This window comes from Fistularia commersonii, chromosome 13, assembly GCF_037954325.1.
Source record: "Fistularia commersonii isolate RoL2024-O1a breed Wild chromosome 13, RoL_Fcom_v1.0, whole genome shotgun sequence".
In the NCBI taxonomy this organism is placed as follows: domain Eukaryota; kingdom Metazoa; phylum Chordata; class Actinopteri; order Syngnathiformes; family Fistulariidae; genus Fistularia; species Fistularia commersonii.
Genome location: NC_141296.1, coordinates 12,554,750 through 12,572,887, shown reverse-complemented (window position 1 = coordinate 12,572,887; position 18,138 = coordinate 12,554,750). Strand labels below are relative to the sequence as shown.

General features: G+C 44.6%; 1 protein-coding gene across 1 annotated transcript in view; it reads left to right on the top strand.

Annotated features, from left to right (window-relative positions):
• Positions 1 to 13,425, top strand: part of fstl5 (follistatin-like 5) — a 164,293-nt gene extending 150,868 nt beyond the window's left edge. Inside the window, exons 13-16 of the mRNA XM_086158084.1 lie at positions 1,338 to 1,487; positions 4,592 to 4,699; positions 6,107 to 6,231; positions 12,525 to 13,425. Of these exons, the coding sequence (XP_086014210.1) occupies positions 1,338 to 1,487; positions 4,592 to 4,699; positions 6,107 to 6,231; positions 12,525 to 13,227 (1,086 nt within the window). The 3' untranslated portion in view covers positions 13,228 to 13,425. The remainder of the gene's footprint in view (positions 1 to 1,337; positions 1,488 to 4,591; positions 4,700 to 6,106; positions 6,232 to 12,524) is intronic.
• Positions 13,426 to 18,138: the final 4,713 nt, after the last annotated feature.

Below are 18,138 nucleotides of genomic sequence, written 5' to 3'. Positions count from 1 at the left end.
ACATAACATCTATAATAATCATCACAAAAATCTGAACACAATATAAAGAAATATATATATAAAATAATATATGATAATACAATAAATAATGATATGATAAATAACAAAATAATATAATGATATGCTATATAATAACAATATGATATAATAATATATGTTACATTACATTTGGCAGACGCTTTCATCCAAAGCGACTTACAATAGAGGACATAGGGACTGCAAATACACTTGCAAATACACGAAGCACAGGAAATATACATATATATATATATAATATATATGTATATATATTATTTCAATATATATTGTAAATAATTACATACAATATATAAATAAATATATAATATATAATATATAATATATAATATATAAATAAGCCCCAAATAAACCCCAAACTAAAAGTCCAGTAAAAAATGATGATATTAATCAATTATAAATATAACAAGGATTCACATCTCTACATCCCCCCGCAGAGAGCGAGCACAGGCCGATCAACCGGAGGCGAGGAGAGACTTATTTGGTGTTGTTGTTTGGATTAACATCTATGGGACTTTTCCATTTTTGGAGTTAATAGTAAAAACTGGTTTTAATATAATTAACACACCCCCCCCCCATTGGCATTTTCCTATATTGCCTGATGGGCCAGTAGAAAAACACTTCTGAGTAAATGGCGCCGGATGAAAACCCGCATTTGGAAATGACACTGCTGAGCAGTTTGCCTGGCGTAACTTCCCGGGAATCATCAAGTCGTAACATCTGGTGTTACGAACGGTCGGACGCTTTGCCGAAAGGTATTTCAATATTAGCCGAGAGAAGAAAATAGAAGCACGATGTAATACTTCAAAATACCCTGATAGCGGCGGAAGGGGGAGCCTGCTGTGCTGGTTTGCATCCCGAAACAACCTTTTTCTCACCGCGGCCGTCCGAATTTAATGGTCTTTTCCTGACGGTTACGGGGGGATAACGGGGGCCGCGGCGAGCAAACGACTTGGCGGGAGATGTGATAAATTCTGTCAGCGTTGCCACGGCGCCCCCTTAATCCCTGATAGAGTTCAGCGGAGTTCATACATTACCTTGTGCCCATCTAACTGCGAGCCGTCGGCCTGTGGGAAGGCACCCGTCACTCCGCGGCCTCCGTGGAAATAAATATAAGGGGAAGGTTCACTCCGGCGCGCTGGAGCCCTTCAGTCATCCTTGCCGCGACCGACGGCTCGCTAAATTACGGCGGCGAGCCTGTGGCGGATGACTCGGCCCGGCCCGGAGGCTGCATCGAGACACGTTTCAGGCGGCCGCATAAGCGAACTTTCCTTTTTTTGTGCCTGTTTTGGTTTTTCCAGGAGGAAGTGTGTCCCAACTCGGCGGGAGATGAAGTCCAGAAGTGCGTGTGGTCGTCGGCGGTCAACGTCAAGGACAAGTTTATCTACGTGACGCAGCCGACCTTGGACCGCGTGCTGATAGTTGACGTCCGGTCTCAGAAGGCCGTCCAGGTAACCCTGCAGCCCCGTCCGCGGGAGTTTTCTCCAGCGGCGGTCGGACCACTCGGCGCCAACTCAAGGCTGAAGTGGTTAAAAATCGACAAATAAATAGAACCGAACGGTATGTCATGTTTGTGCTTCGGTGAAATAGATTTAAACTTCAACGGAAAACCTCAAGGTCACTGCGGTCCAGGGTTCTGTTTTTTTTTTTTTCATTTTTCCTTTTGATATTTTTTGTCAAACAGTCATACCTCATCGATCGAGCCGGCTCGTGGCACAATGACTCAGGGCTCAATATGGGTTGTAAGCCGCTGTGATTGATTGCGGCTGAATAAAGAACATATTTCTCTCATGATGCCGCCCTGCCTTTTCTACCCGGGACCCCTGTTGATACGTCGTTCTTCATACGGGAGCTGAGCAGATTTGGGCCACAATTTGGTCAGTTGAAAAAAAAAAAAAATATATATATATATATGTATATATAAATGTATACATATCAAAAAAAAAAAGATTAACATCAAGCATTTGGGGATCAAATGTCGATATATGACATGATCATTAGATAGCGGAGATCATGTCCGATATCGACCAACGAAAACTGGTTGTGGATACAGAATGGATCGAGTTGTTTATGATGTGATTCATGCTCAGTTACTTTCAATTCTTGCAACGTAATTTTTTATATATGTATATATGTTTATTAAAAATAAGAAAAAAATGATTAGCCCGATTTTACAATATTAAGATACACGGAATGATCCGACTGATTTAATTCATAACATTGGATTATTTGATCATTAAATTGATTGATTGTCATTCAACTCATACAGCATTAATAAGGTATGGCTATAAATAAGTAAATAAAAACCTCAATTATTTACCATTACTTAAGGCTGTCATAACCTAATAATTAAGAGGAATAACTGATGAAGTATTACAAAATCAAATTAAGTGCCACATGCACTTCGATATATGTATGGGAAATTGGAGATATTATATATGTATTAGAATAGTCATTTTTATAATTATCTTAAAGGTAAAGTACACAGTGCAATACTGTGACATTGTAGCAATGTTGTAGTTTTTATTCCATATCATGTTCACACTCTTTCTGACAAGTTCCTGCACATGATTTGCAGAAAAAAAATATATATATTTGTTTTGTGCATACTTTATGGAAGTCAAGTATTGCGCGGTGACCCTCTTACCCTTTGACCCTTGTAGCGACGACAATCCGTCAACCAATCACTAAATTTCTAATAATGGTAATGATATTATTTTGCAGGTGTTGTAGAAATATATATAAAAAAATTTTAAAAAATTGTCGAGGGCGAGCTCTGAAAACAGCGCCTCATTTGGGCTCGTCTTAGTGTTGCCTGGGGTTTCCGGGTGTTTTGTGTTTATTTCCGCAGACCCGACACCTTGCCATTTGTTTACCCCTCGGTGTCCTCTTGGGGAATAACCTGAGATCCTGCCAGCGAACAGGATTGTGTGTTTTTGTGTGTGTGTGTGTGTGTGTGTGTGTGTGTGTCAGAGACGGTCGTGGGCTCATTATCCAGTAGCCTGGAGGTTTAGCTTCACTGCGTTATATTAGCTGTCGCTAATCAACAACCTGAACCCACGGCGCAATTTAAAAAGCATCGGGTTTGCATCGTCTAATTGAACGATTTATATGACTGACAAGCAGGATTTAACAATAGCAAACAAATTTAGTTTTGAGCATCGACAAGCATATTGTACTTTTATTTCTTAATGTTCCACACGATCAACCCCCCTCCCCGCATGGTTTTTCGATGGATTTGCAGACAGCGCAGTCGTGGGAGCACACTGACGGGGGATCTAATCTCCTTTCGCCTGAGAGGGAATGTTTGCGGCAGGGAAACGACGCTAACACCTGTTTCCTCCAACAACAACGTACTTGGAGATTAGCCACGACTCTAGATGATATTCAGGTTTTTAATAACCCTCTGTGGAGCTGTTTACTCCCGCTGATACAAATATACATCTCGCCAAGGTAAACAATGCCATTAGGGCTGCGGAGCAAAACAAATATAGAAAGTACACCGCGGCCGATGGGACCGTACGGGGCTGCGTTCGTCATCTCCGAAAAGAAGATTATTGTTTGTTCCAGCTGTCAGAGAGGGGAAAACCCCTGCATCCTCCGCCCTCCAGGTGTTTCCCCGTTTTGACCTTGGACACGGCTGGCTATTTACACTCAGGTGGACACCAGACATGGAGGGTTTGCCTTTCAGCACAACTGTTCTTCTGACTGATTATGGCCACTGCGTTCAGAGGGGCGGTTAAAGAATGAAAAGTCATTATCTGTCGCCGCTCGGTTCGAACAGATTAGGGTAAAGCTGAGGTTTGGGGTTAGGCTCAGAATAAGGGTTAGTGGACTGGGGTGAGGGTTAGAGTTATTTAGGCTTGGGGCAAGGGTTAGTGGGTTAGGGTTGGGGTTACGTTTGGCTAAAGGTTAGGCTTTGGGTTAGGTTGGCGTTAAGGTTAGGGTTAGAGTAAAGTTCAGGGTTAGGGTAAGCCTTAGGTTTAGTGGTTTAGGATTTGGGTTATGAATAGGGTCAGGCTAGGCTAAGGGTTCAGCTATGGGTTAGAGTTGGGTTGGGGTTGGGGTCAGGGCAAGGTTTAGGGTCGGGGTTAAGCTTTGTGTCGGGGTTAAGTTGTGGGTCAATTTGGTTTAGTTTGGCTGAGAGTTAGGGATGGTGGAATGGGGTTAGACTTAGGTTCAAGGTCAGGCTCATGGTGAGGTTTAGGCTCCGGGTTGGTGGGTCCAGGTAAGCTGTAGGCTTATTGCAGTGGTTATGCTTGGGGTTAGGGTCAGTAGATTAGGGTTCGGCTAAGGGTTCAGCTTCTTAAGGTTTGGTTTTTTTTTTGTTAAAAACAAACACGCAAAATAAAGAGAACCTCTAATCCTGATTCCCCCAACCCTAAACCCCATTTTGCCTGACCCTTGCCCAAATCCCTACATCTGGGCCACCTCTGCATTACTTGTCAAATAATCTTTTCCGGAGTGTTAGTGGTTTCCATTGACTGTTTGTCCTCCGCTGTGCACCCAAACCATTGCGGCGATCTGATTAGCCAACGTTTTCCTCTCTTTCCAGACTGTCACCACAGACCCTTACCCGGTCAAGCTCCACTATGACAAGTCCCACGACCAGGTATGGCTGCTCAGCTGGGGAGACCTGGAGAAGAACTTCCCCACTCTGCAGGTATGTCACTCTGAGTAAAGTTAAGATATAAAAACATAGTACTGGTTAGTAAATACAATTCCTTTGAAGCAAGCAATGACAATGCAATGTGCTGAGCATCTACATGCCAGTCTTCATGATGATGATCCACAATCATCAATTCTCCCCCAAAAAATAGGCCCGCCTGCTGCATTTCTGGTTTTCAGGTCAACTCTCAGTTATAGTAACCTTGACGACACAGAGGAGGTTGTCGTCAGGTCATCTGTTTTCCCATAGCTGGTGTTCTACAGCTTGAAGCCCATGCTAGTTACCTGCTAACAGTAACCTAGGGGGTGTTTGATGTTAAATTTCTTTGAATGAATAAATCTAATGAGTAAAAAATTGATTAAACACGAAAATTAAATGAATATAAATTCAGATTCGCTCTGAGCTCAGGGACGGGAACATGCCTTTTATTCGCCTGCTGGTTTTTAATGACCATGATTTGATTCGACGTTTGCATTGTTTCGGATGATTGGCGGCTCCTCATCTGGCTGAGTTCATCTTCCGCAGGAGATTCAACACCGGCAATTTTCTTTGTGCATTATAGAACAATCAAACGGGCACGTGCGCATGTGCACGTCTACCATCGCACTTCCACTAATGACAGCGCTCGCTGCCTCCCGCTGCGGTGCAGCATGAGGACAGGTGGCTGTGGGAGTTTATCTGATATATGGCACATAAAGGCAAAAAGGTGCATTTGATATCAATGTATTCATTGTTTCATCAAGCGTAAGGACCCAGGAAGTCAAGGCTTCTTGTTATTATGGGATGGAATCGCCCGACAAGACTCTCTTTTTACGACGGACAGGGCTGCTCTTTATTCAAGGAATCTATCTTTTCAGTATCTATCATAAGTCTAGATATACACCACTTAAATGTGTGGTGTCCTAATTGAAATTCTTTTTGTAACTTATATAAAGTGTTTGTATATAAATGCATTTGTGTTTTTTTTTTTCTGTTTTTTTTCTGTTTACATTTATATTGTGATATTAAACACGCAAACACACAAACTCACAGAAATATTGATGTATTCATAGTCTTATAATATTTTCTTATATTATATTTAAGCCTATTATTGGCATATTTCTGGATGTTTTTTTTTTCATAATTCAACTTTTTTTTTTTCATTTAAGGGCTATTTGTTTTTTTTTTAAAAAAAAAGGTTATAATGATTTTATTTGCAGTCTTGGGGAAAAAAGTGTGGTAGTTCAGTATAGCACAAGACTGAAACATCATAAATAGTCCAAAGACTCTTCTTTTACCACAGAAGATAACGAAAGTAAATAAATTAACTTTTTTTTTTTTTTTTATAACATATACTATATTTTTTACATTACATATCCACTCACAGTACTTGTGCACCCAATTCATTTTATCCTCGTGCAGGTGATCAGTCAGGCCAGCGGGCGAGTGTCTCACCACACCGTCCACACCCAGCCGGTGGGCCGGCGCTTCGACAGAGTCGACGACTTCTTCATCCCCGACTCCAGCCTCATCATCAACCACGTCAGGTTCGTTAATTCGCTTTTTTGAACTCGCGAGTCGTTTGGCCTCGGCAATCGCGGACGCCTCGTCAAGCCGCCGACTCCGGACAGGAGGCCGACTGTTTTGTGATTCTGAAGAGCCGATACGGCGCGGGCCTCTTTTTTCAATACGATATTTAACATTTTGACGCCTGTCCTTTGAACCGAGTGGAATCGCCTCCGCGGTGATCAGCTGATCCGCTTATTACCAGGTTATAAAAGGGCCAGAGGCCGTCTACTTTCCAACAATTGCATCCAAATCGCTTTTTATAGGTTATAGGTTGCACAGCATATTGAAAAATAGTTGTCAGTGTGGGGGCCGACCTGGGGACCCTGAGGCTGGAGCCAATGTCAAGGGGAGGTCAAGAAAAAGCAGGGGGGTTTTCAAGATTCCAAGATGTCTCCGGCCTCTTGACTTATTTTTTTTAGATGAGGAGCGAGCGCTCGACTCATGGGATGGCGAGCGGGGAGGGTTTCTAGAGCAGCTGTAATTAGATCCGCCGAGACCCACAGAGAAGATCTCACTTCTCCTTAATGTTGTTTGGAAGTTGCTTTCTTTACATGTCATAGTACATGCCCTTTAGAAAATAAGCTTGCTGAATAGAAGAGGGTCTCTGAGCGCATTTTGTGACACACACACACACACAAACACAGAGTAATTCAAAATGTAAAAAAAACAAATATTAGCTTGAGATCACTTTAACATTCATTGCAATTTGTCTCACGGATAAATATATACAAACAAGTATAATCACATTTAAATTACAAGAAAGGTCCTCAAAATCAATGCAAAAAAATCAGTCAAGTATCCAATAAATCATATAATAATTAGAATAAAATAAAAACATTAGCAATGACTCCAGTAAAAATGAGAAATGAGTTAATAAATCTAAAAAATACGTGTCCTAATTGTTACCCAAGATGACTCTTTTATTGGCATGAAAGAATCTGTTGAAGAACGACTTAATTCCAGGGAAAGCATTGGAAAATAAATGAAAAAAAATAGGCCATGAATGTGTGTGTGTGTGTGTCTGTGTGTGTGTGTGTATAAGACTTTGAGCGAGCATGCAACATTCATCTGCTCCAATCACATCGGAGATGGATTCGTCCGGGGTCACCTGTCAGCGCCACCTTTATTTTTCGGGAGCCGTGACCTAAAAAGTTGGGGAAGCTTGTGCAGTGTGTGTGTGTATGTGTGTGTGTATGTGTGTGTGTTACAGCTTTTTCCTGCTGTCCATGGGTATCAAGTATTCGCTGAAAATAAGTTGGAGCAAACTTCCCTGCACGGATACAGAGCATGAAAAAAAAAACAAAAAAAACTCACACTTGAAACCGAATTCGACACCTATTAAAGTCCTAAAGCCGGCAAATTGGAGCCCAGTTTAATAATCCGGTCCAAATTTCTTTTCAAAGGGCTTTTTTTTGTCACTTATCACAAACTCAACTGCAATAAATTAAACCTGCTGGAATGTCGGGGAGAAGAATATCTTGATTTTTATGTTGTAAATTCAACAAATCAGAATACCACATCAAACTTAGGCAGTCCAATACGGGACAGCGGCTTGTTAATCCTGTTCCATGATGCACGGAAAAGCAGGGAAAAATAAAAATGAATATTCATGAATTATTATACAGTAACAAATGTGTGTTATTACTTTGGCTGAAATTTTTACAGTCACAACTGTCGGATGTCTACTGCACATCAATACAGATATGAGCAGACCATTTTGGGACAAAGGGTCATATCAGAAAATAAAATGATGAATAATTAAATAAAATTGATATTTGCCAAAAAAAGAATAGAGTCGTTATAACATATTTCCCATCAATATTTTCAATATACCAATATTTTATATTTTATCAAACAGATATGAGCTGACCATTTTTAAGATAAAGTGTCATATCTGAAAATAAATGGGTGAATCAATGAAATAAAATTGATATTTACCAAAAAAAAATAGAGTCGTTATAACATATTTCCCATCAAAATTTTCAATATATCAATATTTTACATTATATTATACAGATATGAGCTGACCATTTTTGGGATAAAGTGTCATATCAGAAAATAAATTGATGAGTAATTAAATAAAATTGACATTTGCCAAAAAAAAAAGATTATATATACACACACACACACACACACACACACATATATATATATATATATATATATATTTTTTTTTTTTTACAATATAGATCAATATTTTTCTCTGTCGTTAAATCAGCATTTTATCCAAGTGGTTGTTACAGACTATTCAACAATATCATGCTAAATGTGTGAATCAAATACAAAAATCAGATATGGCTTTTTAGGTAAAAATGTAATAAAATAGGGATAATAGTAATAGGAATTGCGCAACTATCATGAATTATCTCACAGGATGCTGGAGCTTTTCACAGATGGGGATTACACAGTATAAATATATATAGAGAGAGAGATACACCCATTTACTTTTCCATTCACATGTCAATGAGTATATAAATGCATGATTTTATTTTAATTCAAATTGTCACTCGGGCCGCCAGGGGACGGCTGGACACAGATTGTTATTTCAGAGATGGATTTCACCACGCCACATCCATCTTTCACCTGCTGCTGTGCCTCAGGGGGGTCTTTCTGTGATTTGTAAATGTCATGTCTGGTGCTAGTGCATGTGTGTGTGTGATTGTCTGTCTATGTGTGATCGTGTGTGTCCTGACCCGGAGTTATTCAGACGGAGGATAAGACGCCCTTGTGCCGGTGAAATAAAACAAGCTTTCCTTGAAGGTGTAATACACTAATCGTTAACAAACAAACAGCGAGATCAGCTGTCGGATCGTGTTCTGCCACTCTGCTGCGTTCACATCGCATCGTCTGGGAACTTAATCTTCACCCTTCCCGGGGGGGGTTCTTCTACAAGCGGGTATCCATATTTTTAGATTGTATCGATCAGTCGTCGAATCAACCTCGGGGACTTTCTGATCCAACGCAGGGGTGCCCACACTTTTTCACCTTGTGAGCTACTTTTCAAATGAACATGTGAAAATGATCGACCTCCACTAAAAATGCTGAATATGTATTTATTGATATCTCTACTGAGTATACTTGACACAATAAATGTTTGTGGATCTTGCATAACTGCATGAACCCTTATGGCACTCTACAACAGAGTACTTTTTATGTAAATACCTTATTCTGATGACTTGCAGCAGCATAGTTGAACTTATCTGTGAGAAAAATGACTGCCGTCCTGACAGCTGGGATTTTAGTTCCTTCACCTTTCTCCTTCTCGAATCACTTTTCGGAGGGAAGCCGGTGTCGTCGTTTTTGATTAACGGTCAGAAAATGCCGCTCCACATTTCCCTTTTTTCGGTATAGCGATGGCAGACCGACGGATGAGGCGAACGCACTTTGAAAATGACATCATAAAAAAAAAAAAAAGTCCACCTCCCATTCGGTATGGAAGTGATACGTTTTAATCTTTTTCGTCGTTTGAGCTCCCCAACTCATTTTTACACCCAAAACTTTAGAAGACATGAATCGGAGGCTAACTAGCTTGCTAGAATGCGCCGTTATGTGCACATGCGCAGTGGCGCCCGTGTCAAAAAAGGTCAGATCGGACTGACCGACTATCAGTCAAGTGACAAATTTCATAGTGAGGACGATAATCTGACATCTGCATTTTAATGCCACGCGATCTACACACACTACCCTTGCCATCGACCGGTAGCTCGCGATCGACGCATTGGGCGCACCTGATCCGACGGGAACACGCGGATATCTAGTCATTTATGAGCGAGGTCGGGTTCTCGTTCAAAGATGCCGCCCACCGCCCACCATCCGTATTCTCATTGTATTCTCATTACCGCCGTATTATGTTGACCTGTTAGCCGGGGAGACGGGGGATGCAGAGGCGTGGCAGCCGACGATGTTATCGACGCTGTGTTTTCACCGCTGGCCTTCATCCGGCCGCCTCCGTCCAGCCACCCACCCTCATGTTGCCAATAAATCAGTGCGCACGTCTCATTGATCTGTCGCAAACAACACAATTAGAATACAAGCAAACAATTTCAGCGGGGGCTGAAAGGAAGCGGTAATATTCCTCTGTAAAGGATGCGATCTGCGTCTCATCCATGGAACATGTTTTTTTTTTTTTTTTTATTGATTCGCCAACCTCATGTGAAATAAAAAGTTGATAACATTGAAATGTATATATGTATATATATATTTGATAGATATAGGAACAGGTGAACACGCATTTCTTATTTATTTTGATTATTTCCATCCAGACTTTTATCCTGCTCCCCCACTTATCATAAATACATTTCATGACAGACGTTTTCGGCTCGATAGCGTTACATTGCGTTGATCAACATGACGTGGGCCGCGCGGACATTTTTGTTTTTTTCCCCCAGGACAAAAGTTCAAGCATCTTGCAATGCTTTTTTCCTTCCATCCATTCCAGATGAGGTGCGGCTTCACATCTGCGGTTGGGTACGAATGGGTAATTAATGTGTAATAACAATCCTTGACAAGTCCAGACTTGGGATAATAAGCCTAAACTCCCAAATATTCCTTTCGCCAGTCCCTCTCATACCCTGAAAAAAAAAAAAAAAAAAAAAAAACGGAACCAGTATTACAAAACAATTTGCCTTCAGCGCAGGGTTTTAAAAATGAACATCTCAGCTCATCTTGTTCCTGCTCATAATAACTACCTTCCGCCATGATGTCTGCAAAAAAAAAAAAAAAAAAAAAAACAGGGTTTAGATCTCCTATTTTACGGCTCGGTGGACGACACAATCTCTGGATCAATGATTCGCTCCGCATAGATGATGATGTGCTCCGTGGCGTTTCCAGTTCACAGGTACCGATGGTTCGCTGTTCAAATGGCATAAAAGATGAACGGCGGCGAGATTGAGCTGACTGTCGGCATCGATCAGCAGATTCCCGCCTTTAATTGAGGCCCGCCGGCTCCTCGCTTCTACTCCGCTCACTTGAATTATAACCTGCCTTTAACGGTGAATTGCATTTTTATTATTATTGTGAGAGGAAGTCTTCACTGCTAAACTGATGATTGCACTATTCCTAAAGTAGTTAATCCAGTACTAATAATCACATGCGATAACTAGTTTGTTAACAAGTTTTTACACTCAACACAATTTGTGTACGCTAATGCATACGTGAACCAATGCAAACATTTTCCTTGAAATGCGAGCTGGAAGGAGTGTCTGAGGATACGAGATCGTGGGGATGGTACTGCGGGGACAATCCATCCAGTAACCACGGCGATAGCTCGGGAAAAATGACAACTCGGCTGTTCTGGAGGTCTGATCACGCGCAACCACCGCCGCATAAACAGAACTTAGCAGGGACTAACAGGACTTTATATACAGTATACCTTTGTTTTTTGCGGGGGCTACGTTCCAAAAAGAAGTAGAAACCTTTTTTTTTTTTTTTTTACAATTATTTTACAATTAAATACTCTATTATACATTGCTGCTGTCGTCCTTATGTTTTTTTCTTCCTTCTTTATGGAACGAACGGAAGATTCATTAATTCCGTAATGCCGACCTACAGACGCATAGCTTTTACCTTCCCTTAGCATGTGCAGAAGTTTAACTTAATCTGCGATAGATAGCATCTTCCGCTGCCTTTTGGGCCGCAGGTGCTTTTGTCGGTCCAGAGTGTTTCGTCAACATTATGGGTTAGAATTTGCATGTACGTAATGTAAATTTGGCAAGCTGTTTTACGTACGTGTACATATTAAACTGCGACGTAATTGACGCACAGGTAGAGAAGAAGCGGAGTGACTTTTTAGCCAATCAGAATGCAGAAGACAATGCAGATGCAAATCCGTGAAGTAGCGAAACTGTGAAAAGTAATCCGCGTTATAGCGATGGATCACTGTATCTCATTTTTAATCTGAATAATCCAGATTTGAATTGCTCGCCGTTCAAAATCCGTCCCCGGTTAGCATCACACATTTATTCGAGTACCATAAATGAAAAATTGCATGAGAGAGTTGGTGAGAAGCCTTTCTGTTTACAGGGGTGATCGCATAAATCGAGCAAATATCAGTTATTGCTGTGTAATTATTGTGAAATGCCACTGTTTCCGATGAAAGTGACTCAAATCTAGTTTTTTACCCTGTAATGATAAAGATGCCTGTCCGTATAGGATACAACGGTGATCCATCCCATTGTTTGGTTGCGCTGTGTGAGTTGCACACGCGCAATTTGCGGCTCGCGAGCCAAAATACGTTATCGATGAAATCTTCCTCTCTTTGAATTGCCTCCAGGTTCGGCCTCATCCTTCACCGAAATGAGCCGGCGCTGCACAAGATTGACCTGGAGACGATGGCGTACGTGAAAAACATCAGCCTGCGACAATACAACTGCGTCCCCAAGTCGCTGGCCTACACCCACCTGGGAGGCTACTATTTCGTCAACTGCAAACCCGATTCCACCGGCGCCACCCGACCTCAAATCGTCCTGGACGGAGTGACGGACAGCGTGATCGGTCCCAACCGCGACGTCACCGGCACCCCTTACATGTCCCCGGACGGCCACTACCTGGTGACCGTCGACGACGGCGACGGCCTGATGAGGATCCAGACCATTTCCGAGCGGGGCGAGATCGGCGAGCCCTTCGACATCCACACCAACCTCCACCTGTCCGACCTGGCCTTCCAGCGCTCCTTCACCGAGCTCCACCGCTACAACGTGTTCGGCAGCTCCGGCCGTCAGACCGACGTCCTGTTCGTGGAGCTCGCCACCGGCAAGGTCAAGATGATCAAGAGCCTGAAGGAGGCCACCAAGGCTCTGGAGTGGCCCTGGAGCGGGAGGAACAGGGTGGTGGTGGGCAGCGGTCTGTTTGGACAGTACCTCATGACCCCTTCCAGGGAATCGCTCTTCATCCTTGACGGACGGCTCAACAAGCTCAACTGCGAAATCACCGACGTCCTCAAAGGCAACGTACTGGCGTGGGTCGGGGAGTCTTAGGTCGCGACGCCTCCCTTCCCCCCCCCCAACTCCCCGAGCCGCTTTTCTTTCCCTCCAAGGTACTGTTGCACTGAAGTCTGTTGTGTTTTGATTTTCCGCGAGAGGGTGCGCCGCGGGGAAAACCTCAAATTAGTAAGAAAAATCAATTATCGATTTGTATATTGAGAGATGACACACTATCACCCCCCCCCTCCCCAAAATGTAGTATCTCAAAAATAGGAGAAAGTGATGCAGGGATTCGATTTGATTCTTTTTACGCCGGGGGCCAAATGTTGCCGCCATCTGTGGATTGGGCGACCAGAAATTCTATTATCGGTGTCTGACAACGTCACGGGAATGATCTGCTACGAACACACACACACACGCACACGTACACACACCCCCGACCCGTCGTGCTAACGACTAGCACATTTAGCTCGACCCCACTCATCCACATTTCTGGGAAAGTTGCTTAACTGTAACAATTTTATTTTTTTTCCCCCGTCCAACTGCCCGTCAGATTCCGGCACGTACGGGCACAGCAAGACGCAGCGTCCAGACGGTACTTTCATCCGTGTGCAGTCATTTAGTCAGAACTTTAGACTGTAGCGTCTCCAAAATGACAGCTTCCTTAAGCGCCACATATTTACCGACCCATTTCGGCGGCGTGCTCTATTTCTCCCGTGACGGTTATCCAAAGCACGGCACCCCCTGGCTCGCTCTCGGCTGGAAGCCCTCATCATTGTGCACCGATGCTCGCCGCCCCCCTACGGGACGGTGACGCTGCCTGGGCTACATGCAAAAACACTCAGTGGTGCCTCATGTGAGCTTGTCAGACTCTGGTAATACAATTCTGCACCTGTCAGCGGGGAAGAAATACAAGGTGTTAATGGATGCCGTCGTTGCTTAGCCGCCGAACGCCGTCGCTTTCGCCGGCCATCGGTCAGCGCTGCACCTACACGTGAGGGAAGGTACCGAAACGTTGTCTCAGACCACGCGTCTACATGATGGTACCGCCGGCGCCGTTTTTCAGGAAAATGCGTTTTGTGAAATCCTGCGTTATAAATCCGTCCATCAGCTCGATGGGGTCAAAGGGGAGCTGCGCCCTGTTTCTACCCGGCATCGACTTTGGGAATTTCATTTCAAACATCCACTTTTTTTTTTTTGCCCCGTGCCTTCAAGGAAAATTCCCCACAGTCAGAGGAATTAGCGTAATTATTCCCAGCGTGACTGCAGACCGCGCCTCCTTCTTTGACCCCTTTCTGTTCGCGTCTCCTCGCAGATACTGCTTTTTTTTTTTTTTACTTTTTTTTTTTTTATCCCTTCACTCGCCGCCGCTGACGCCGCCGACCCGGCCTAATTAAAACGAGCCCTCGCTGCGATCCCGTCCTGTTTGAAGTGGAGGCGGCGGCGGCGGCGTGCTCTGTCACCTTTGATCCCAAATTATAACCAGAGTCGGAGCCTTTGGGATGATTTTTATTTCCTCTTTAGTCCAAAAAGACAGCCTGCAATGCAATGCTAGTACCAGCTTCCCTTCGCCACACATGAAAACCTGTCCTTTCAGAAAGTTCCTTCACGACGAGTCAGTAGACAAGAATCCCGTATCTTAGCTCCGAAACTCCCGGACTGAGGAAAATAAGAAAAACGAACGAATAAAAAATGTGACACAAGACAATGAACTGCATGAGATCATGCATTTTTTTTTTTTTTTTTTTTTCCCAAACTGGATGTTTTAATGTGAAGTTTTACGGCGAGCTAGCGGAATGGTTAGTTGTGGCGTGTGGTGTCGGTGGTGTCTGGCGGGGCGCGGGGGGAGGCGGAGCTCCGCCAGGCCGTAGATACATAGCCGGTCATTCAATCAGAAAAGCAGTTTTCTAGCTGGACACCTTTCTATGCATTCTCACCCTGGCACTCGATGACTCTGTGGATCACACCGGGCAGCGTGTATCTCAAAAAAAAAAGTTTAATACGGACTCCTGATGTGTACATATTATATACATTGGCATATACATACATGTTATATACGGTCCATCTGTCTCCACCGCCTCGCTCACGTTCACGCCACGTCTTTACCTCTTTTCCTCCTCTGTCGCCGTTCTTTATTTCAAAGTGGTCATTTGAGTTCCAGGTGTTGTACAGATTCAGGTTCCGGTCCTTCGTCCCGGCCGAACAATTCAACCCTTCGACCCTCCCACCGAGAAAACACGACTGTCACCCTTAAACATCCATCACTCCCTCGAGCACATTGTGATCGCCGCTTTCACGTCCACATAGCCGAGTCGTATGTTTCCTCCATGTGATTGTTATTTATATAGAAAAAAGTGAAAAAAACAAGCTTGTCATTTTACCCAACAATAAAAACCTATAGAATTAAAAAAAAAAAAAACTGCATTTGCTCTCCTTCCTCATGACAACGACCGGCGAGTCATTTTTTTTTTCCTTTCAGGTGATGAAATCTGCTACTACATTATATTTAATTTCATTTCAGTTCAGTATTTATACCTTTGACCTGAAACTCCATGGTAACTAGGTTAATGATAGCTAAAGGGATAAATGGGATGAGTGAGTGAGATCACAGATCGATAGACAGACATCCACAAAGTACTTCACGCTATTCAAACCATCATATTTAAGTAAAACAGCAAGAGGGAGTATTCTACTGCAACTCGCGTTTACTTTCACAAATTTATGAATGCGTCACTTTGACTTGGAGTCAAGTTGTTTAATTAGCGAGCTATTAAAAGTTGGAGTGACGTACAAGATCTGAATATAACCACCGAGTTCTCATTAGATCGAAATTAGCGTTCGTACAGAGAGACTTGTCTTTCAACATGTTTTTCAACATTTTCTAGAAGATTCACAGACGCTCACGACACCCACCTTTTCTACCACATCTACCAAACATGGCGTGGAGTGCCTCATCCCAATGGGGGGAACGCCTGGTTTCACGCCGCCGCGGCTCCTTGACTTGGGTAAGCTGGCCACGGCAAAGGAGGAGTTTGCCATCATGGAGCGTCTGGGGATCGTGAGGTGGTCCAACAGCCCGCGGGCTTCTTCGCTGCAAATGGTACCCGAGGCCGATGGGTCATGGTAACCTTGCAGAACCTTTGGTCATTTGAACAACGTCACCATGAACGACTGCGACCCCATCCCCAACGTTCAAGACTTCTCCGTACGGCTGTCGGGCGCCGCCGTCTTCTCCAAGGTGGACTGTTATCACCGGGTGTCCGTGCCCAAGCCTGCGTCAGCCCATTTGGACTTTTCGAATTCCTGCGCCTGGTGCCTTGAAGAGAGCTGCTCAAACCTTCCAGAACCTCATTGACTCAGTGCCGCGTGATCTTGCTTTCGTGTTCTTCTACCATGACAACATACTACTGGCCGGTCGAACACCTGACACAGGTTTTAATTTGTTTGGACAAACACGGCCTCATAGGCAACCCAGCTAAGTGTCAGTTTGGACTGTCGATGATTCACCTCTTAGGTGATCGCCTTTCACCGCAAGGTGCCGTCGCCTCTGGAGTAGTAGACTTTCACTGCAGGAGCGCATGGTGAACTTTTACAACCATTTCCTCCCTCACGCTTCCCACCTCCTTCAGCCCCTTTTCGTGGCTTTGCAGCTCAAGAAGGCGACACAGACGGCTAGACTCCTGAACAGGTCCAGGTTTTTGACACGGCTAAGCGCACCCTGGCTAACGCGGCCGTTCTCGCCCATCCCGCACCCATGGCGTCGATAGCATTGACGTCGGCCGCATCTGACATTGCTGTCGGGGCTGTGGTCAAACTGCGTGTGGTGGTTGGGTGGCAGCGCCTTGCTTTCCTTGGCCGCAAAATACGGGATAGCGAGCAGAAGTACAGTGTTTTTGACAGGGAGTTTTTGACCCTGCATCTGGCAGCGTGTCATTTCCAGTTCCTGCTGGAAGGTCGCTCCTTCACGGCTTATGTGGATCACAAGCCACTGACCTTTGCCGTATCCAAAGCGACTGAGCCGTGGTCCGCTTGCCAGCAGCACCACCTAGCAGCCATTCCAGAGCTCACAACCGACATTCAGCATGTGGATGGGAAGTCCAGCCCTGTTGCTGATTGCCTATCGTGGGTACTCCTGTGCCCCGTACACATCGCGGTACTTTTCTCTCCTGTGGTCACCAACGAGCCCAGTTATCCAGAAGTCCTCGCCCTGCGGAGAGGTAGTCTTGCCATCCTCTGTGACGTCTCCATCGGCTGTCCCCGCTCAGCGCTTCCAGTGGCCTGGCGTTCAACTCCCCCTCACATCCAGGAGTTCGGGCATTGGTGAAGTTGGTGTGTTCAAAGTTTGTCTGACCTGGTAGCCATAAGGACGCCAGAGAGGGCGGCCGCATGTGTGGCGTGCCAACGCGCCAAGATTCCCCAGCATCTTAGGGCGCCTCATGAACCGTTTCCCATTCCAGCCGGGCGCTTTGACCGTGTTCGTGTCCACCTGATGGGGCCTCGTAGGGTTTTACACACCTGCTCAACATGGTTGATCAAACCACCAGGTGCCCAGAGGGTGTTCCGCTATCCTGCACGACAACCTCGGACATGTCACAGGCGTTTCTTTCCTCCTGGGTCGCCCGTTTCAGCACTCCGTTAGACATCACTTCGGACAGAGGTCCGCATTTCCTGTCGGCGCTCCGGTCGGCGCTGGCAGTGTCATCGGGGGCGGAGGTACACTGTGCGATGGAAATAACGCCCTCAGGCTCATGGCTTATGCGAACAGTTCCACCGGTCCCTCGAGGCAGTGCTGTGGGCTGCCATGGCAACTGGATAGACTGCCTACCACGACGACCTCGACGCATTGCCCGCCGAGCTGGTTCGCAGTCAGCCGCTGCGAGTCCCTGGGGAATTTTTGCCCGAGAGATGTGCCCCTTTCACCCCGTCTGGACACAGATCCTTTCATGGCCAGCAGCTCTTGGGTTC